Source organism: Caenorhabditis remanei, chromosome X (assembly GCF_010183535.1).
Source record: "Caenorhabditis remanei strain PX506 chromosome X, whole genome shotgun sequence".
NCBI lineage: Eukaryota > Metazoa > Nematoda > Chromadorea > Rhabditida > Rhabditidae > Caenorhabditis > Caenorhabditis remanei.
The window spans coordinates 15,811,218-15,831,782 of record NC_071333.1 but is presented as its reverse complement, the minus strand read 5'-3'; the positions used below and the strand labels follow the sequence as shown (position 1 = coordinate 15,831,782).

The following is a 20,565-nucleotide window of genomic DNA, read 5'->3' as shown; positions in this document are numbered from 1 at the left end:
ATGGATCCTAAAGGAAACGAAGTTTCTACGAAACAAAAATGGGCTCACAAAGTAACACAAAAATACTCTACAAACTAATTTAGATTTCCAATTTTCAGATCTCAATCGGAATCTGCGCGATGCAACGGAAAGCCACCAGCAAACCGATGCAGGCAATCCTGGAGAAACTTATTGTTTTTTTTGGGGTTCGTTAAAGTTTTCATAGAAAAGTACATCACGGAATTTTTAAAAAAGTTGTCTAAATTCGACAAAGTAGCAATACCTCACGGCATCCACAGAGTGAATTTCAGCATTTGGTGAACTTCTTCATTTTCCCGGAAGAAGTCATTCTTAACAAACCAATTGAAAACTGGCCACACTGTCACTGCTTGATCTCAATTCATTCCACAGAGTTTCCCCTTCAAAAAGTAAGTTCCAAGTGTACCCAGATTATCAAAATCTATTCATTCCAGGCAATCGCTTATGTGAAGCTTCGAAATCCGTATGTGATCAACAATCTTGATCGTCAGTTGGATATGGTACAAACATTTTAGTTCAAGTAATACAACAACTGTTTGAAAATTACAGCTCGATCGACGTACTGTCTTGAGAATTCTCTCAGAGAATGGGATCGAGCATCCACGTCATGGATGTGTCAATCGAGGGGAATCAAACGAGCCAGACACCGAATTTGTGGAACATCCGGATCATATCGAAATCAACGGAGAAGTGTTTAAGAAACCTTTTGTTGAGAAACCAATCGATGCAGAGGACCATAATGTGTACATCTATTATCCTTCTAGTGTTGGTGGTGGCTCACGACGTCTGTTTCGAAAGGTACGTATATTGTAGTTTAAAAATTAAGAGCTAGCAAAAGTGAGTGTGTGAGAAAGACGTTATTTGGTTATAAGAAAGATAACGTCACTTTTTCCCGAACAAAAGTAATACTTCTTGAAGAACACCTTTTTGATTCCTGTTCGTCGGAAAGTTACTACTTGCTGTGAAATCTTTCCAATTATAAGATTAAATAATAATTATACAATAATTTCCAGAAGAACAATCAGAGCAGTTGCTTCTCTCCGCAGTCTGAAGTTCGTAAGGATGGATCGTATATTTATGAAGAATTCATTCCTGCTGACGGAACGGATGTTAAAGTTTATGCAGTTGGCCCATCCTATGCACATGCAGAAGCTAGGAAAGCTCCAGGAGTGGATGGACAGGTACTTAGACAAAATATAATGTCAATATGGAAATTCAAATTATAGGTTGAACGTGATTCCGATGGCAAAGAGGTTCGGTATCCAGTAATTTTGAGCGACGAAGAGAAACAGATTGCGAAGAAGATTGTTCTGGCTTTTGGACAGACAATCTGTGGATTCGATTTGCTTCGGGCCGATGGGAAGTCCTATGTCTGTGATGTTAATGGATTTTCCTTTGTCAAAACATCGGAAAAATACTATGAGGCAAGACTGATATAGCGTTTACTGATTTTTATGAATTTGATATCATTTCAGAATACCGCCATCATTTTGGGGAATCAAATTGTTCGTCATTTCGCGAACACTGACAGTTGGGAAATTCCGAGTGACATGCCACAGCCACCAATTCTTGATTCTGGACTTGGCGATGATACTCCAACGATCACAACTTCATCGGGGACGTCAGCAGAATTGAGTTGTGTCGTAGAAAAGCAGTCTGAATCAAGGTATCGGGGCTTTTTGAGTTTGATGAGCGAGGAATTGAGTTCTAGGTAACTGTGGTGAGGTCTAAGAGGTATGGATTAGTCGGATTTTAAATGCACAAATATATTCTATCTAACTTCGACGAAAATCTCACTGACCATTTATTCTTTTCAGTAAAAGTTTTGAATGGTATCTTTTGAAGTGAAAACTAGAATTTTTGTGACGATAAAACTGTCTGATTCCAGGTTTTGAGTTTACTTGAGATAGATGATGTAGGAATTGAGTTCTAAAGTACTGTAGTGAGATTCCCTCTGGTGAATATGTGTAAAAATTAGAAATCGACCACTCCGATACTACATTTTGCCGAGAAAAGTTTTTAATCGACAAAAATAATTAAAAACATAAACATAAATATGAATTTCAGAGAAGTGGATCAAGTCAGCGGTGAAAATGGACACTGAGGAATCCGGCTCCTGCTAGAATCAAGTTGTCGCCACCTGAGCACTTCGGGGGATTTTCATAATTCTTTTTGTATATAAAAATATTTCTGTTTTTTTTTGCGTTTTGGGTTGTCTTGCCTTTAAATCGTTTTCAAACTTCAATAAAACTCGCTTTAACTGTTCTCAACCGATTTTGAATCACATCCTTTTTGATTTTCCGAAAAATGACAGACATGAGTATATTAGAGATGCAAGGGATGACAATTGTAAGCGGTTAGAGGTAAAAAATTGAGTCATCTACGGATTTCAGAGAAAAAAATGTAATGCCGGAAGGTCGATAACAGAGACGGAACTAAAAAAAAAGAAGACTCTGTAATAAGCTCATATATAACTCGAATTGAAAAGTAATCTAAAAAAGAATTTTGAATTCGGATTTTTCGCATAAACCCACGAAATTCTGTTATAAGGTTATTCCAAAGTATCTTATAATTCAGAACTTTTAATTATAGAGTACTAATTTACTAACATTTCTTCTTATGGAATCAATGTGACTCGAAACCACTAATTAGTAGGATTAGTGTGGCGGACCTATCTCATATTTCACCCAAATCTGACTCATGTTGCATAACTGAGTAACGACTTTTATTCTTCTATCTGGATTGCTTCAAAATCACTCTCTGATATTTGCGTTCTCTATCCGGAACAGAATTTTAGACCATAGTTATTCATTCCAGTGAGATCAGTTCTTTCGTGTTCTGAGAATTTGGGCGCAGGAAATTTTATGTGTCTGGGCTATTCAAAATCCTTTTTTCACATTAACTGACTTTTAGGAGGGAAAAATTGGTCTCGCCCACATATTCCGCGTCAAAATTAGTTTCTTTATAGACTTCTTTTTTGTAATGCGAGATACAAATGGAATAGCGAGCCTTTTTTGACGGTCTTTGGCATTTCCCCTTTTTTATTGTGTTCAATGTTTTAGATAACTTACCCACCAGTTGAATCAATTCTAAAGCGTATTGTTTTTCAAATTTTTTGGACTAATGCGTCACGAGAACACTCAATCTGATGAAAATTCAAGATAAAATCACAAAACCAAGGAAAGACCGGTAGTGCCTGTTCTATTCCTGGAAGTTTTGGTTCAAATTTTGATTCCCCCTTCCTTCCTCCTATTTTCCTCCTCTTTGTTATAGTTCAGAGAATCTTGTAGAATAGTTTTCTCCTATTCTTGTTCATCATTCTTTTCTCTTCAAACGTTTTTTTTTTACTATAGCTGATGACTTCATCATTCACATCACCCTTTCAGTAATTCGGGAGTAAATTATATGTATATTTTTAGCTTCATTCAGACGTGCAATGTTTTATTTTCTGAACAGTTGTCACAAGGTTTTTGGGTATTACTTTCTCAAGAGTATTACGTGTGTAGTAAAGCTTTTACAAACAATCTCATATATATATATAGCTCTCCGAGGAGTCATAATTAGAAAATATATTTCTATTATTTTCTGATTTTCAGATATCCAGTTGTAAAGGAAGTTTAAAGTTTAAAGTTTGAAATCGTAAGATTTCTTCATAGTCCGGATAGGAAGTTTTCGAGGCACACCTCTCGTGTAACAACTAGAGAATACCCAGTTGACAAAAAACTGATTGTAGTTTTCAGTTATATGTGCTGCATCAATTTTTTGATTGGTAGCTATCGAACTCCTTTCATTAACTTGATTTCTTTTCCGCAATTACATGTATTACCTTCCTGAAAGCATCTCAGAATATGAACTGAAAAGATTTTTCTAGGTTTTATTCAAAAAACATCTCCACATATTTGAATTTACAACATCGACCTATCTCTAAGACATCTCCACATTCCAGTCTTCTCCCACTTTGACCTATCAACGCCTGAAATTTAAATTTGTACTCATAAACCAGCTGTAAACCCCTCATAAGTCTTCTCATCTACAATCTTATTTGGACCCGGCTGTCTCTTTTGGTGCGCGCTCTACTCACCGCTCTCCCACTGTTTGGGTAATTACTTATCAAATATCATCAATCGGGGGGATTTTCTCATTTTTTTCCTGCCATATTTCTTTTCACTTTCTTGATGTTTTACAGAATTGTCACGACGGGCCATAAAAATATGTTTGGTCCGGTTCAAACATTTTTCAAAAACTTGAATTTATATCCGACGCTCAAGCATCTTCACCTCTTTACCATTGCACCAAATCATCAGGGAATAGTTTTTCAAACTTTTCTAAAATAATGCCTCACGTGAACACTCAATCTAATGAATATTCAACATGAATATACAGAACCCAAGTTCTATGTCCTGAAAATTTCGTTATAGGATTCCCCCACCCTTCTTATTTCCTCCCACTCTCCTCCTCTTTGTTCTATTTGAGAGAATATTGAAGATATGTATTTTTGATTATTATTATTTCCTCTTCAATGTATAACTTTTCAGCAAAAAAATCATCGAGAAAATACGTACCACATTTTTGAGTGTCCAGTTCTACGTAGACCTGAAACCAAAACTTTTTTATGAGAGTTTTACTACATCTGATGACTTTATCATTCACAGCACTTCAATAATATCCGAAAATAAATTACAGCTATATTTTTAGCTTCATTCAGACGTGCAATTTGTGTTTTTCTGAATAGTTGTCACAAGATTTTGGCGGTATTATTTTCTCAGGAGTATTACGTGTGTAGTAAAGTTTTCACAAACATTCATATGGAGTCACGATATGAGAATATGTTTTTCTTTTATTCTGATTTCAGATATCCAGTTGTAAATGAAGCTAATATGTATATTACATTATATTGATAGTGTTTCCCCATACAATGTTTGAAAATCGTGAGATTTCTTGTCCGGATAGGAAATTTTTGTAGTATTCCCCGAGTAGTCACTTTCACGATGCTTTTGAAACTACAACTAGACTATTGTAAGCGCAAACTTTCCTGATCTTCGATAGAACTCGATATCATTTCCTATTCTTTCTGTTCAAAAAACTTCAATCAATCTCAACATTCCATACTATATACTCAAAGGGTTGGCACATTATGAGAATTTAGGGATTAAAGACAAAACATGTTTTGAGCTAGCTAAATGTCGAATAACTTAGTCATTCACATTATCCGAATACCATTTGGGAATACGACAAAGAAAGTCACACTTTTTCATACCTTCGTTTCAGCCAAACGTTATTTTGTCTCTAGATCTTATAGGAGAAGATTTCGAGTCCCACCTCACGTATAACAACTCTAGAGTTGATACCCACCTCACGTAAACTTGGGTAGTTATCCGTTATATGTACTCCATTCTTATTCCACAATTTTTTTAAATTGATAGCTATTGAACTGGCATTTGTTTTATTAGCCTGATTCCATTTACGTGTATTACCTCCCTGAAAGCATCTCAATAGATGAAGTGAAAACACTCTTCTTAATGAAATCACACCGTAAAAGTTCAAGAGGCAAGTTTTTGAAGATCTCTCATTTATTATCTCTCAGTAGCTCTACTATTTGATTGAAGCATAAACTCTTAGTACCTCTGCTCTATCTCTCCTTTGTCCATCAGATTTTGAACCAGGAACTTTATCAGCTTCTATAATTATGTTTAGTAACTACAAAGATAAGGAAGTAGTGTTTACGAAATGAGCAAACCTCCAATTATAGATCGTGAGAGACCTACTACGTTCAGTGACTTCCTTATTTACTTTATCTTTGTAGGCGTGGAAATGTGAAAAAAGAGAATGCCCATTGTAATTTTAAGGCTCCATTTACAGTATTCTTTTTTTACCAATGCCCAATACGTGTGATTTCTGTTGCTGTTCTATGAAATCAAATGTATGGTTCACCACACCGTACAGAAGCAAGAACGTTCCCATCACCGAATTGAGTTTATGGTTTGATGCTTTGGCTAAGCCAAGCGCAACTCTTCTACCCGATCAGCACAGATACATTTTGAAAAAAACTGTTTTCCGGGTTCACCTATGTTCGCTTTTTCTTCCTCTATGTATCGGGGAACCTATGTGTTCTGTTGGTGTGTCCAATGTGCCTCAAAACATTTTCTACCCATAGGCTCTATCTTGAAGCTTGATAATCTGCACAAGTCATACGCCGGCAGATTCGTAGTTTAAAATTTTTGACTACGTAACCATAGAAATTCATTTCTAAATTTGCTCCAGTTTTGTGAGGGTCAAAGAGAGCAGCCGGTTAAAGCTTTTTCCCAACTTTTTTTCCGGTTGGAAAAAATTTTCGCCTTTTTTGTTGGTCCTTTTTTCTTTTTCACTTTCTCCGTCGGTTTCATATTCACTGTTCCGAACTCACCGTGATCTCATAGTTTTAATCACCACTTTCACATGAAACTGTTTTCAGTGTTACACACCCAAAACTTTGGAAAGCAGAATGCCATTTGATAGCTCTTCACGACCAAGTCAAAAAGTCATCTCATTCAGAAGACACAGCGCGCCGTCTTCGCTTAAAAATGGATATCGAATGAATCAAGGTATGATAGCTGATAACTCGATTAAAGGTCCTTGTCATGAAAAAACTATACTGTAGTACTATTAAAATTGTATTAATTTACATTTCAGAGGAACCACGAATCTCGCAAAGAGAGCGAAGAAGAATTGAAACAATGTCTGGTGTTCAACTATTGAAATACGTGGCTCTAGAGTTAGGTTTTCCGGAATTCGAGGTAGGTTTCAACCACTAATAAAATCTAATGCATTCCATTTCAGAAAATCATGCCATCCGTTGAATACGTCTTTGAAAGATTGTGCTACACTCAACAAATTGGAGTTCCCAATCCTCGCAATTCATATTTCTTTCACTTTGCCACAATGTATATTAAGTCTCGTCAACCTTTGTTAATGCCCTGGGAAGAAGATTTAAAACTATTTAAATCAACTGCCTTCGTCAAAAACAATCATGAAGAATGGAAAAAAACTCACCCACAACCGGTAAACAGAAAAGTTATACTCATCTTCGATTACATTTTTCTGACTTCAGATTCTGATTGACATGATGCCAAATGATCCAGAGAAGAAAAAAAAGGAGAAGAAGAGCACCAAACGAGCAATTAGTAGTGACTCTGAGACCGACGGGCTCACTGAAATCAAATCAAATCCTGCTTCTCCAACCGGTAAGTTCAACATTTTTTGTAATGTTCGTTCATTTCTAACTAATTATGAAATAGCTTCAGACAACCTCGAGTTCAAACGGCAGTGTATTATGAATAAACTAAAAAATGTCCGAGAAACGCACCTTAACAAACGAACACCTTCCAATCTTCATCAAGTGCTCCAACAGTTCAAATCCAAAATGTATTAATGTTTCCTTCGACAGATCTAATCCCATCATACACCTCTCCGTCTACCGGCACCCGATTTATATGTTTCGTTCTTTTTTTGAACTCACAAATCCCAGTGACTTCTTTTGTTCCCTAGTTACTCTTACACTTCAACAATAGAGTTTCCGTTTTGAATGAGCCAAGAAGGGTGTCCAAAAACGAAGCTGCTCTGAAAAAGTGAAAAAAAGTTTCCTTTTTTCTCATTTCTCATTTGACTACCGAGTATGTGTAGTTGTCAATCAGATTGTTCATTCCGAATTGAAACTTGCTCTCTCAAATTTTCGTTTTCTTTTTTTTCCATGTGTCAGTGTCAGTGGTTTTCTTTTTGATAGTCGATCTCCTTCTGGTAGCTGAATTCCCAGTTTAATTGTATTTCCATGTCAAATCTATGTCTGTTAACATTGTCTATTCTTAGTCGCAATAATTAACATAGAAAAAGAAACTCACACTAATTATCCACAGCCAAGAAACAACTTCATGAATAAAACATCATATGAATCTGTTTCACGTGAATCATGTTAATGTTACATTCTGAGAAATCTGGAAATAAACGTTTTCTAATTTTCTAACTCTCCCATATTCATGAGCCCGACATCCCACATAAAGAAAAATCCTTCATTTGCAAACATCCGGTCAACTTCCGTAGTTAATACGATTTCCAATTAAAGATTCCAAGTTGTTGCTCTTTTTTTTCGTTAAGTTCTTGACAAGTCTACGTGAGAGAAAGTTTATATATGGATATGCGCGTTGAAAGCTTTTATTCCCACCGATTGACTTTTAGACGAGAGAAGTGGACCTCGGCCCCCGGTTCTCGCGTCATGTCAATTTCAGAATGGGTTGTGTCATAGATGTGTTTCTCAATGAATGTAAGCTTTACAACCATTTTTTTTTAATTTCTACTTTTTTCTTCATTGCAATCTTACAAGGGGATTCTTTGGAGACGCGGCTTTAAAAAAATCTATAAATTTGATTAAATGCATTTTCAACAACTGAAACTCCAAATCGGTAATAGTATGCAAAGAATTTCTTGTTTTTCCGACGTACTAGCACAGGTGAACCGCAGAGGAACACATATGGAACCTTGCGGTGGTGTACAATGACAAAGCTGGATTATATGAAACATTTCAGAGCACATAACTCGGCTCGCTGGAACATTTAGCCAATTTTGATGGCAGAAATGAACTCCACGTAATCGAAAGTAACTACAATCAAATTTATAGATCTTTTGAAAACCGCGTCTCCAGAGACTTCCCTTGTTAGGGCTTACTTTCGAATCGTTATTGATTTTATTATCTTGCACTTTTGGGTTTTAAGCTCTCACATTTACCCTTTTCCTGTTTTTTTTAAATTCTATTTTTTTCTCTGTTTTGCACTATTAATTTCTAACAGATTTTATTTTTTTGCACTTATGAGACATCAAGCTTTCCTTTTTACCCTTTTTCCTGTTTTTTTTTTGAAATCTAACAATCACCGAACAGCTGCACAAGATTATTCTCCTCAAATGAAAGAACATAGTGCAAATGCAAAATAGGAGGGCCAGAAAACGACCTTTTACAACGTGCACGCCTCAATCTCCGCTTCTTTTTTGTTTGAAACTCATTTCTTCTCATTTCTTCACTGTTTCTCAGCATTCGTCTTCTTTTTGATTGGTTCTTGACTTTTCCAGCGAGTTCCTTCTCTCACTAGAGAAGTCTTTGGAGACGCGGCTTTCAAGGAATCTATAAATCCGGTTAGATGTACTTTCGACTACGGGGACTCCATTTCAGTCATCAAAACCGGCTAAATGTCTTTGCGAGCGGAGTTATGAGTTCTCAAACTTTTCATATCGTAAATCTTTTTCACATGGAATTCCAAATCGGTCACATGAACGCCACCGTAAAGTTCCATATGGGTTACCCAGCGGTTCACCTGTGCTCGTACGTTAGAAAAATTACAACATCTTTACGTATACTATTTGCCGATATGAAATTCCATGTGAAAAATCTTGACCATTCGAAAAATTTGAGAGCTTAGAACTTGCCTCATAGAGACATTTTGACATTTTTGATAGCAAAAATGGACTTCCCGTAGTCGAAAGTACCTATAACCAAATTTATAGATCTTTGAAAATAAAAAACTCACTACTTTCAAATTTTTTCAACTTCACTTTTCCAAGACACCCTCGTCCACATTTCTTCCCTTGATCTTGATCTTTTTGAATACCTAAATAATATAAATATAAGTCCGTTCAAATGTTACTCAACCGACGTCTTGAAGAAAGACACCGCGGTGTAGGCCGGCTAAAGGCGCTTTCCCGAAAGGGAGGTTGAGTAGAGGGAGAGGTGTGATGGAAAACATATCCCCCAACTTAATGGAGAAAAATATTTGAATTTTTCCAGCGGTTTACCTGTATTTCCTCAGCGGTTTATCTGTATTCGTACGTTGCAAAAATGAGAAAACATCTTGCGTATACTATTCGCCAATTCGGAATTCCATGCGAAAAATCTTAAACATATAAAAAGTTTGAGTGCTCATAACTCGGTTAGCAGAGATATTTAGCTGGTTTTGATGACAGAAATTGACTACCCGTTGTCGAAAGTACCTCTAACCAAATTCATTGATAGTTTGAATGTCGGGTCTCCAATGACTTCCCTTGTCTGAATATGTAATGGAAATTGTTTTGTTTGAATCTGCCCCTATTCTGTTAAGACTCATTCGCATTTCACTCACTAGTCAAAATATTCTTCATGCCCTAATTGTCCATTTTTTCCTCGCAATCCGTTCCTGCTATCACTAAACGGACAGGCATTGACTGATACACTCTGTTCCAAAATCATATCTTATGACTCCCTGCAAAAAGGTATACAATAGAAGAACAAAGTGTTGATTTTCAGTTCCATAGTTTATAGTAACTCTGACGCGTGGGTGTGGACTTCGGTTTTTGTTTACAAAAAATCACGACTCCAATTGTTTAGAACAAAGTTCATTCTAGTTTCTCTTTTCTCAGTTTCATCAATTATTCCATTGAATATCTCGATGAAAAAAAGAAAAAAAAAGAATCTCATGTGAAAATTCTGGTTTATTTATATTTATATTTATATTCAAGCTCTAGATTCTTTTTTTTTGTTTAGATCTCAAGTCTCGTCGAATGAAAAATTTTCTGAACCAATTTCATGTGTAGAAGTTTCTATCATGTCTTTGGATTTTTTATTCAGGATTCTCTTAGTCTACGTGTCTTTTCATTATTATACATGACAACAACATTTGTTTCTCAGGACAACTGCATATGTGCTCTTTCCCACGGACCATGAGGGTTTTCTACTCCACATGCGCATGATTAGAAAATGTTTACCTGTTTCTATACTCCTACTCATTTCTTTCATGGCTCATACTCGACTCGTTAGTAAACGTCACTCTTCTTATTAAAATATTCTCCTCGATGACTGACTTTGTAACCTGATACAGATTTCTCTTCAGCCTTTTTTCCTTGTTCCCTTCTCATTTGTGAAGAGGCCGAGATGAAATGAATGACATTAGTAATTCGTTCATCTGAACCGTCCAGCTGCATGACATTTACGAATTCATACATGCTCGAACTGAAAAAAACCGGTATATGGTGGTTTTATCATGGTGTAAATGTCGAGAGAATTTCATCCCTTCAAAAAGGGGTGTGGTTCTGCTTACAATGACGAGCATCTAACTGTTTTTTCTAATTGACTTCTCGTATGTTCATAATAAATGTCGAAATATCGCGTGTTCCACTGGGTCATATACAATTTTAATTCCGAAACGAATGCCCTTTAAGAACCTTAAACTCATAAATTTTCAATGCTCAATGACATTTTAATTTGGATTCCGAATTCCGAATTCCAACGTTCCTATATTTCTACTATCCTTGTGACTTGAACATGTCAAATTAATTTTCGAATTCAGATTCTTCTGGAAATCTAAAACTTGGACAAATCATGTTGTCCAACAGGACACCTTCTCTTGATGAGAAGCGTCAAAATGACTACAAAGAGAAGCTCTCAAGAAAAATGAGCACATTTATGGAGTTTTCAGAAAACGACCCGGAGGTCGATGACGTCATTAGAATGATCAGAAGTAAGCAGTAGACTATGAAAATTTCAATGTTTTCCTACCACGTATAAAAACGTTTTCAGGAAATCTGCCACTGTCGGATCCGCTCCCACAAGCTTTGTACAACAAACTACATTCAATGGAAGGAAATGCTCTTCTCAAAATTGCCGTTCTTGAGAAGGTTTGTTCACACCGTTGTCACATATTTTCATTTTATTTTGTCATATACAGGAAATCTCGCCGTACGTTGAATACTTCTGTGCTTTGAAATGCACCTACCACAAAGTGCCAGAACCGACCAATGGAACTACCAGTTTTGGTTCCTTCGCCACATACTACCTCGATTGTATCACTCGTACTCCGACTGATTGGGAGAACAAACTGAGAACTTTGAAGGCTACACTCAACACCAAATCAAGTGCTGAATATCGCGAGAGAACACTCTCCAAGACGGTAATAATGATTTCTTTTTAACATTTCATACTGATACATAAATTTCAGAAGGTATGTACAATTCCAGTGAAGCAGTCGACCACGGAGATGAAACGTAACCCCCAGCTTGCTGCTGTTGCTGCTCAAACTTTGGGTGTTCAGATTGTAGGCGCACCTGTCTTAAGTGGTTAGTTGGATATTTGCGATATACTACTGAATTAAAAACAGAACTTTCAGACACTCCGAAGAACCCAGTCACACCAAAGCAAACTGGAAGTAAGGTGCCAAAAGTCAAGAAAGATCCAAAGCAGCCAGCAAAACCGAAGCCAAAGAAACGTGCACCAATGATGGCTAAGTGCTTGAAAATGTGTAGACCACGAGCATTTCTACTCGAGTAAATTGACATCTCGGTGACAAAGAATCATTTGTATTCCTTAACTATTTGCATAATCTTAATTAAATCAATCTTATTCTTTACCTCTTTTTTAAATCTTACATCGTATAATAATCTCAAAAATAAATATAACTCGAAGCTTCTCTTTTTAACATATACATTTTATGACTCTATTGCTTTTTTCCCTGTGGAATGTCTCTCTCTTTTTTTGCTGTAACTCCAATTATTAATAACTAATGTATAACTTTTATGCTTTGTATATGAAATAAAATCGAGCTTGCTTGTTTCATAGTCTTACTTTCACAGAAAATATGTGGCATGAAACGTGAGAATAAAAATAAAATGTTTATAACTACATTGAAATGAGAAAATGTATAGGAATGGGAGAAAAATTAAAGAAATCCTGAACTCGGATTGACGTTATGGTTTTGTGAACAACCGGCCGTCCCACGATCGTTTCTGAAACAAAAAACGGCACTTGAAATATAAATGTGGGAATTGAGCTACCCTTGGTTTCTCAGCTTTTATTTTGGCTACTGGTGAGATGAGAGCTGAAAATAAAATTTTCATCTTTGGAATCAGCATTCAGTGAATACCTGTGTTGCTGCAACCCTCCTTGAAAACATACGACCCAAAGTTTGTTTCTCCAAGAAAAGGAACTTGATTTGTACTGCTTACGCAAGGTGTGGAGGATCTCCGTATTTTTGGAGACAGGTGGCTTGAATCGTTTTCCTCGAATGAGAGGATACCTGAAATAAATTTAATCGATGAATTGAACAAATCTGAGACATACTTCTGGTCGACTGATCCGAGTTGTTTTTCCCACTGAAAGAAAACGTGGAGACTTTGCCGAACACCGATACTACTTCCAGGTGAACTTTCAAATTAAACGCATGGCTTTTAAATTCTTCTTTGGTGTCATTTTGTTCCGAGAATGGCTCTAAAACGGATTATTTTAGTGCATGGTTTCAAAAAAGGAAGACTTATAATAATGTCGTCAGAAACAATGAAGAACTTGAGAAATAGGAAAATTTCACAAGGGAAGCATTTGGAAACGCGGCTTTCGAAGGATCTATAAAATTGGTTATATGTCTTTTCGACTAAGTGCAGTCCATATCTGGCATCAAAATCGGTCAAATGTCTCTGCAAGGAGAGTTATGAGCTCTCAAAAGTTTCATATGGTTAAGCTTTATGAAAAGAATTCCAAATCGGCAAATAGTATACGCAAAAATGGTTTCATTTTTGCAACGTACGAGCATAGGTGAACCGCTGGGGCACACATATGGAATTGTGCGGTGGCATATATGCGGCCGATTTGGTATCTCGTAGAGACATTAAGCCGGTTTTCATTTCAGAAAAGAACTCCACGTAGTCGAAAGTACCTTTAACCAAATTTAAAGATCGTTTAAAAACCGCGTCTCCAAAGACTTCCCTTGTCAGATCACAAACTGGTAAATGACTTCTCGAGACACCTTCAACACATTTTGATAAAACAACTACACACCGTACTCGGGAGATGGATGAGGAAGTACAACCGGAAAATCACTCTCGCTTCCGTTTTCCTCACTCTTCTCAGATTCTGAAAACAAGATTTTTTTATTATAAAAGACAATAGACAGATAACCTGTATCCGATGCATTTCTACAACTTTCCCTCGATGCACTTCTACTGAGACGTGTTCTTAACACACCAAAGGTCTTTTCTGTCTCTGCGTAGGTCATAATGAAACGTCATAACATCTCTTTTTGACGTACTTACCACGCTTTTCTCCACACTTGACAGTCTCCGGAACCATAGTTCAAAATTGGAGAAAAAAAGCAGGGAGGCTGAATTCGTAAGAAATGAAAACAATGAAAGTGATAATTAAAGAATGGGAGGTAGGAAAGCGGATTAACTTCTATCTGTGATCAGAGAAAGAAGGGAATGCCTATTCTGATAGCCGAAATGAAATGAATAATCTCTTTTTTGCGGTTTAGATAAGGAAAAAAAAGAAAAACGAAGAGGATAAAAACGCCAAGTGTACATATCTTCAACAAGATTAAATGTTTCTAAGAAAGCCGTAGCGTCGAAAAAAAGTGTGTGTCTTCTAAATAAACTGAACAGTTTCCATCGAAAAAAATTTTTGATATGAAGTAACCCCCAATCAAACTTCCTTCTTCCTGTACTATCACATTTCAACGTTTTTTGCGCACGTTCGATTGTTCAAGGTTGTCGACGGTTAGGTGATACCGAAAGATATGATTTTGTCTTGAAAATAGTGAAGATACGAACTGCCAGCAGACAAATCGAAGTTCGTCTTGTACTTTTGGTGATGCAAAACACATTATAGGTACGGTAAGCAACTTCACCAGTTTAAATTGTTCGTTCTACAAACTTGCCGTGAATCTTCTGAGAGTACACATGTTATTTCAACCACGAAAAGTTTTATTCGGAAAAAATGGTAGTACGAAACTGATAAGATAGTTGTGAAACATGTTGGAAGGCTGCGGAAAGAAAAAGACGAAAAAAAGGTGCACCGGAAAACATGAACTACTACTTGAAAGAAAAAGCTCAAAACAACATAGAAAGCAGGTATTCAAAAAAATGGTAAGAAAAAATGGAAAACGTTACAATAGACTCCAAATATGAAATGAAACTAACATGAAACAATAAAAATTGAAAAGTTTACAAAAAAGTTTACAAAAAATGAAATGTTTTACAAAAAATGAAAATCCTAGTGGTTGATAGTTGAAGCGATTGGAAGCAATTTCAATTTCCTGACGTGGATTAGATTAGTCTGATGACTTTCCCTCCGGATGATTTGGCTCTTTGGGGATACTTGCTCCTGAAAAATGTTAGTTAGAACTGTCACTGTGATTTCTGGGTTAATAAGTAACTGATCCCAAAGTAGTATTTTCAAGATTTCTGCTCTCCGTTTCCTCCAATTGTTTTCCTTTTATCTATCCCCTTCCCATCCATTCGGTTTATTTTCGTCCTCCGTTTTTCCAAGCTAACGTGCCCAACTTCACTCTTTTCAAAGTGCACATACCCTCCTGACTCTCATTGACATCATCATGTGAATGAGTATTGATGTCTGTCTCGGTCGCATCGCTCTCCGAGCATTTCTCGGCAACTGACAATTCTCCGACTAGCGACACATTGTTCGTATCATCGCCCTTCTCTGAGTCTCTTTTCGTTGCAGTTCTCCCTGTCTCGTTGTCATCGCCATCGCCAACCACATCGGCCTCTTTCGCCTCTTTAGCCTCGTTTTTTGATTCCACAACGGAGTGTCTCACTGAAAAATGGATGACCTTGTGGAATGACAGTTGTTGATGGGGAATTTATTACCGATTCGAACAGCGGGTTTTTTGAAATTGCCGCTAGATTGAGAGCCATGCAATTGGTGGGGTTGTTGTGATGTTTGATGTTCCATTGGAAGATTGTCGGTTGGGTTTGGAGTAATACTGAAAAGTTTCAAAACAATGATTATCATAGAATTGAGTCAATCAAGAATTACCTTCGTTCATCGCTCAACGGTTCCTCGCTACGGCTTCTGCTACCGTTCGAAACGATTTCTTCAGTCATTTGAAACCAATTGTTCACTTTGCAAACCGCCGAATGTATTTCATCTTTATCTGGCTCACTAACTGCAACATTAAGATTGATCGCAACTTTAAAAGTACATTCATCTTTGTCCTGCTTATCATTGTACTTATTACACTATTCTTCACTCCTTTTCTCACTCACGGTTTGATGTTATCGTCGGTGCCTTTGTCGCAGACTCTCTAATCGCCTTATGCAAAATTTCGCGATTATCAGCAACACCCTTCGCATGTTCTGCTTCTCCAGATTCCGTTTGGGTTTCCCGGTCGATTCGGACAACTCTTTTATTGGATAGATGGGTAACTGGTTGATTCTGGTTTTGATTTTGAAACTTGTTTCTGATATAGCAAGATCTCAATTGGCTATCCTGAATGACATAATGCCCTGGCGGCACATCGTAGACAAATATCACTTTTGATGGCGACGCATTTAGTGGTAGTGTTGGGTTTTGTTGTAAAAGTTCATAAATCTGTTGATCTGTCGTCGGGCTGTTGTTTGTCGCAGATAACGGAAAACCGACAGACCATGAGTTGCAGTTATCTAAATTGAAATTGGACACGTTCTTTTCAGAAATTTCATCGAACAAACCCCAAATTTGATACCGTGGTTGAGGGTAAACTGGCTGCTGAATTGGTTGTGGAAGGAATGGAGGTGGCTGACTAAACACATTCGCCGGCATGTTGACAATGTTTCCTGAAAATGAGAAATATATGGGGGGGGGGGGGGGGTATCAGGGCGGCAACTCTAAGAAAACGTGTTTATTTAAGAAAATGTTGGAGTGAAGAACTAAAACATTTATTATCAAAAACCATTTGCGTGTTCATGTTTCTTGCAATCACTAAAACATTCGTACTTTGAAGGTTTCCTATTTACCATATTCATTAAAACGAGGGAGTTCTACTGGGAATCCATGTTGTCGGCGTATCGCACTCAGTTTGTGGAAGATTTCCAGCTCTGAAACAGATTGTAATTATTTAAATTTTCCAGTCACGCAATAAAACTGTATGGAGTACTTTAATTCTATCTATCGATGTATCTCTTGAACGTGTTCAGGGTAGTTGGGACAGCGAAGCAGTTTTTTAATAAGTTCTTCCGAACTTTTGCGATCCGTATCTCCCAGACAGGTTAATGATTCTCACCTCTAGACCTCTCCAATTGATACTGTCGGAGACTTGGATCATGAATCATAGAATTCTGGTTCATGCCTTTTTCTCGGAACAGCGTGCGTGTATACCTGCAAAAGAAAAGATCGAAAATACCGTAATCAGTGTCCAATCTTCTCCTCGCCGCTTTCAAAGACGTGCTACGATTGCGATTGAATTTGATCGAACAAAAAAGGGCAAGGACAGTGTCATCTTTGTGTAACGAAACAAGAACCCTTCAAATGGTGAGGAGAGGTAAATGAAAGGCGAATGGGGGGAGAGGAGAGATAAAAGAGGTCGAAAAAATAACTGAATAAAAATCGCCGGCGATTTGCAGGATTTCGGAACTCAATTTCTACTAATTGTGTCGGTAATAAGTTGTCGATAGTTGTCGATAGTTATTATTATTAGTAGCGACTGTGGTTACCTAAAAACTAAATAATATTTTTTACTACGGTCAGATAAACAAAACATCAATTATGAAGTAATGATACCGATGATTGATAACGTATTTAAAAGCAGCCAGTTGGTGGAGGCATGGTATGTGGGAGTGATAAAAACGAAAATGTAACTTTAAACTGAATCTGAGAGCGCTTCTTCTCGCGAGTGGGTGGAGTTTGGTGATTGCACTGTTGGCTGGCGGTCGTGAAAAACCCCAGCCCCCGTCGTTTTAGGGGGTGATTTGAATTGTAAAATAATCAATTTTCTATTTAACTGTTTTATAAAACAGTATTTCGAAGTTTTCTTCCTAGCTGAACCAGATAAATGACCTCGAAAAATACCACGAAGACTAATAGAATAATTTTTTCCATTTTTCTTTCATTTTTCAATCGATTTCACTATCCAATAAAACGAAAATCAAAAACCAAACACTAGTTCCATCCCACTCATCCATTTCTTCAAAGCGCCCTATTCTAAAACATGTGTGGCACAGAATTGACCACCTGTTGATCGAAACTAGTCTAGACTTTACATATTCCGTGCATATTATATGTCTGATGAATGGGTGCAGTCCAATCTGCAAAAAATTTCTAAACAAATCTTGGTACAAAGAAGTAGTAGAAGTAATTAACATTTATTTCAGTTATTTCAACGTTGATATATTGTAATTGTATCACAATTAATGATCAACAATAAGAAAATGGGTTAGAAGATGTGCACACATTGGAAAATGAATGGACTTTGAAGAATGAGAGATCGTGAATTTCTATTGACCGGTGGAATTGGAGTCTACCTGATTGTTCGGGGCGTGAGATGCTCTGAAACCATATTCTTATATAATTACCATCATATTTTAGTTTACCTCTTCCATTGACGGTACCCATGAGTGGTTTGGAAGTTGTTGTAGACTCCCTCCCTACTAACCACAGTACTCTCAAGAGTTCTAGTAGGAGCCAAAGGAACTTCAACGTGGAGAACAGATTGGTATGTGATAGTAGACTGAGATTGCCTGAAATTTCAAGATTCGAAAAATGTGTTTGTCCTGTCTGGATAAAAACTTACATTCCTGCTCCGTCGTCTTTCTTGAAACTTCTTCTGTTCCCTTTTCTAAAACTGCCAGCATCGTCTTGCAACACTCTGTCAATTTGGTTGTTTAAGTTATAATGGTGCTGACCAAATCTGGAAACAAGGAGAATTTAAAAACAAAAGCTAAAACGATTGTGAGTCTCACTTTCGGAAGTGGGGGACAAACTGTTTATAATGTTGCGTCCAGAGGTTAAACTGACGGTTATTGAAGTTTTTGTAGCATCCTTGATTGGTTCTATAATTCTTGAGTGATTGTTGTTGGTTTCCAACACTTTCAACTTTTGGAGCCTTGTCAGCTTGTCCTTCTTCGAGTCCTGGGAACTCAGAATTCTTAGGGCTATACCCTCCAGGCTTGTTGACGGACATCTCAATTCCAACTGGCTTTGTCGTGTTCGATAAGCCGCTGGCCACCTCGATCTCTCCAAAAACGTCCAAACCATTCGGTTCTTTCTCCTCATTCTTTACCACTTTGTTCATTTCACTCCATGCCAATTTCAACAACCCGCTGAACATCGAGACATCGATGTTGCAGTTTTTGAACACCGGACCGGTTGAGAAGCGAGCTCCAGTAACGCGGTCGACGTACATTCTGCGCGTAGCCAAAAGTTTACCACCGTGAATCAGAAATTCAAAGTCGAAGGTGTCCAGTTGTTTAGGGTACGCCTTCACGTATTCCTTAAGTCCGTAGAACTCGTATCCCGGAATCGAAACCTCGACCAAGTGATTCCAGTCATGCTCAAATATTTTTCGGACAAACTGACTCTTGGAAATATGCTGAAAATGTTTAGAAATTGTTTTCTGACTTGGGTTCAACAAGTTCATTTATTTGAGTACTAACTAAGTATCAGACTAATTTTGAAACACTATGTACTTTTTCTGACTTTTAGATTTCGAAAAAAAAAGTTTTTGTACAAAGCTCATGATTTGACCATGTGTACGTGCAAAAGAGACAAAAATTCATTTTCTGTTACAATTTGACTCAACAAGTCCATTTCTTTGAGTACTAAATATCAGACAAATTTTGTAAAACAATGCACTTTTTCTGATTCTTAGATTTTGAAAAATGTATAGTTTTTGTACAAAGTTCAGACCACGAGTACGTGCAAAACAGACTGAAAATTTGTTTTCTGATACAATTCCTATCCGAAAACCAAAAAACCAATCATCACAATCTGCTGTTCCCACGCTATATTTACAAAGTGTGGTACATTTTCCCCCTTAACAAAAAAAAAGAAAAAAACTAACCGGACGAGGAGTTTCTGTCAAAAACTCTTTCTGAATCACCACCACAGGATTCGGAACACCATTTGGACATTGAGAGACGATTGGTGTGTGGCGCCAATACAACCGGTCATTATTCGTGACCGCCAGGGAGGTATTAGGCGCTCCGTCGGCACCACCCATGAACAGAATCGTTGGCGTTTGCCTGCTACGTTCGAATTGACAAAAGGAAATAATATTTGGAAGAGAGAAGATAACAAACTGGATAACAGATGGAATGGCGTTTGAACCGTTTTTTTTGTTCCGATGTTTGTTTGGCATTCACAACAAAGAAATGATGGTTTGAAATGTGGTTTCGCTCATTTTTTTCATTCAGTCGTTTTATGCCTCCCGTCTAAGTGTCCTCAAGAAAATTAGCTGGAGGACTGGCACGGGGGGAGAAGGGTATGAGAATTGTGAAATGGTCGGCTCAGTCCTAAACAAGAGGATGGAATGAAAAGAGGCCAGCGAATGAGGGTACAAGAAAAAAGAGAGGAGGAGTATTGAAAAAGAAGAATATGGGTGATGAAGAGGGAGAGAATGACAAAATACGAGAAGGAAGAGAAGGGTGTTAGGGCATGGAACAGAATGAATTTATCCGTCCGCTCGTTTTCAACCCGGTAGCTACGTATTCAAATGCGAAGAGTGAGCCGGAGAGACAAGATCTAAGAAAATCGATGCTGACGCAGAAGGATAATTACTAGATGAAGAATTGTGGGTTTCT

The 20,565-nt window shown here is 37.3% G+C and overlaps 6 protein-coding genes across 6 annotated transcripts; 3 read left to right on the top strand and 3 right to left on the bottom strand.

The window, feature by feature from the left end:
- Window positions 1-1,733, top strand: GCK72_025157 (uncharacterized protein; the record flags this gene model as incomplete). The annotated part of the gene is made up of 8 exons (XM_053736218.1): window positions 1-51; window positions 99-185; window positions 291-407; window positions 453-518; window positions 568-816; window positions 1,032-1,199; window positions 1,245-1,397; window positions 1,494-1,733. 8 exons carry the CDS (start codon window positions 1-3, stop codon window positions 1,731-1,733), a joined length of 1,131 nt encoding a protein of 376 aa, XP_053579784.1.
- A 4,766-nt stretch (window positions 1,734-6,499) lies between these two features.
- Window positions 6,500-7,426, top strand: GCK72_025156 (uncharacterized protein; the record flags this gene model as incomplete). The annotated part of the gene is made up of 5 exons (XM_003098440.2): window positions 6,500-6,599; window positions 6,688-6,791; window positions 6,835-7,056; window positions 7,106-7,238; window positions 7,299-7,426. The coding sequence occupies 5 exons, from the start codon at window positions 6,500-6,502 to the stop codon at window positions 7,424-7,426; spliced, it is 687 nt and encodes a 228-aa protein (XP_003098488.2).
- A 3,963-nt stretch (window positions 7,427-11,389) lies between these two features.
- GCK72_025155 (uncharacterized protein) lies at window positions 11,390-12,334 on the top strand (the record flags this gene model as incomplete). Its single annotated transcript, XM_003098451.2, has 5 exons — window positions 11,390-11,528; window positions 11,588-11,685; window positions 11,736-11,957; window positions 12,006-12,123; window positions 12,174-12,334. 5 exons carry the CDS (start codon window positions 11,390-11,392, stop codon window positions 12,332-12,334), a joined length of 738 nt encoding a protein of 245 aa, XP_003098499.2.
- A 416-nt stretch (window positions 12,335-12,750) lies between these two features.
- On the bottom strand, window positions 12,751-14,125 carry GCK72_025154 (uncharacterized protein; the record flags this gene model as incomplete). The annotated part of the gene is made up of 6 exons (XM_053736217.1): window positions 12,751-12,881; window positions 12,927-13,079; window positions 13,124-13,270; window positions 13,835-13,909; window positions 13,955-14,038; window positions 14,089-14,125. 6 exons carry the CDS (start codon window positions 14,123-14,125, stop codon window positions 12,751-12,753), a joined length of 627 nt encoding a protein of 208 aa, XP_053579783.1.
- Window positions 14,126-15,101: 976 nt separating this feature from the next.
- GCK72_025153 (uncharacterized protein) lies at window positions 15,102-17,115 on the bottom strand (the record flags this gene model as incomplete). Its single annotated transcript, XM_053736216.1, has 8 exons — window positions 15,102-15,154; window positions 15,359-15,604; window positions 15,658-15,773; window positions 15,827-15,956; window positions 16,057-16,452; window positions 16,501-16,605; window positions 16,786-16,866; window positions 17,052-17,115. 8 exons carry the CDS (start codon window positions 17,113-17,115, stop codon window positions 15,102-15,104), a joined length of 1,191 nt encoding a protein of 396 aa, XP_053579782.1.
- A 1,146-nt stretch (window positions 17,116-18,261) lies between these two features.
- On the bottom strand, window positions 18,262-19,985 carry GCK72_025152 (uncharacterized protein; the record flags this gene model as incomplete). Its single annotated transcript, XM_003098481.2, has 5 exons — window positions 18,262-18,313; window positions 18,358-18,504; window positions 18,558-18,674; window positions 18,727-19,355; window positions 19,827-19,985. The coding sequence occupies 5 exons, from the start codon at window positions 19,983-19,985 to the stop codon at window positions 18,262-18,264; spliced, it is 1,104 nt and encodes a 367-aa protein (XP_003098529.2).
- Window positions 19,986-20,565: the final 580 nt, after the last annotated feature.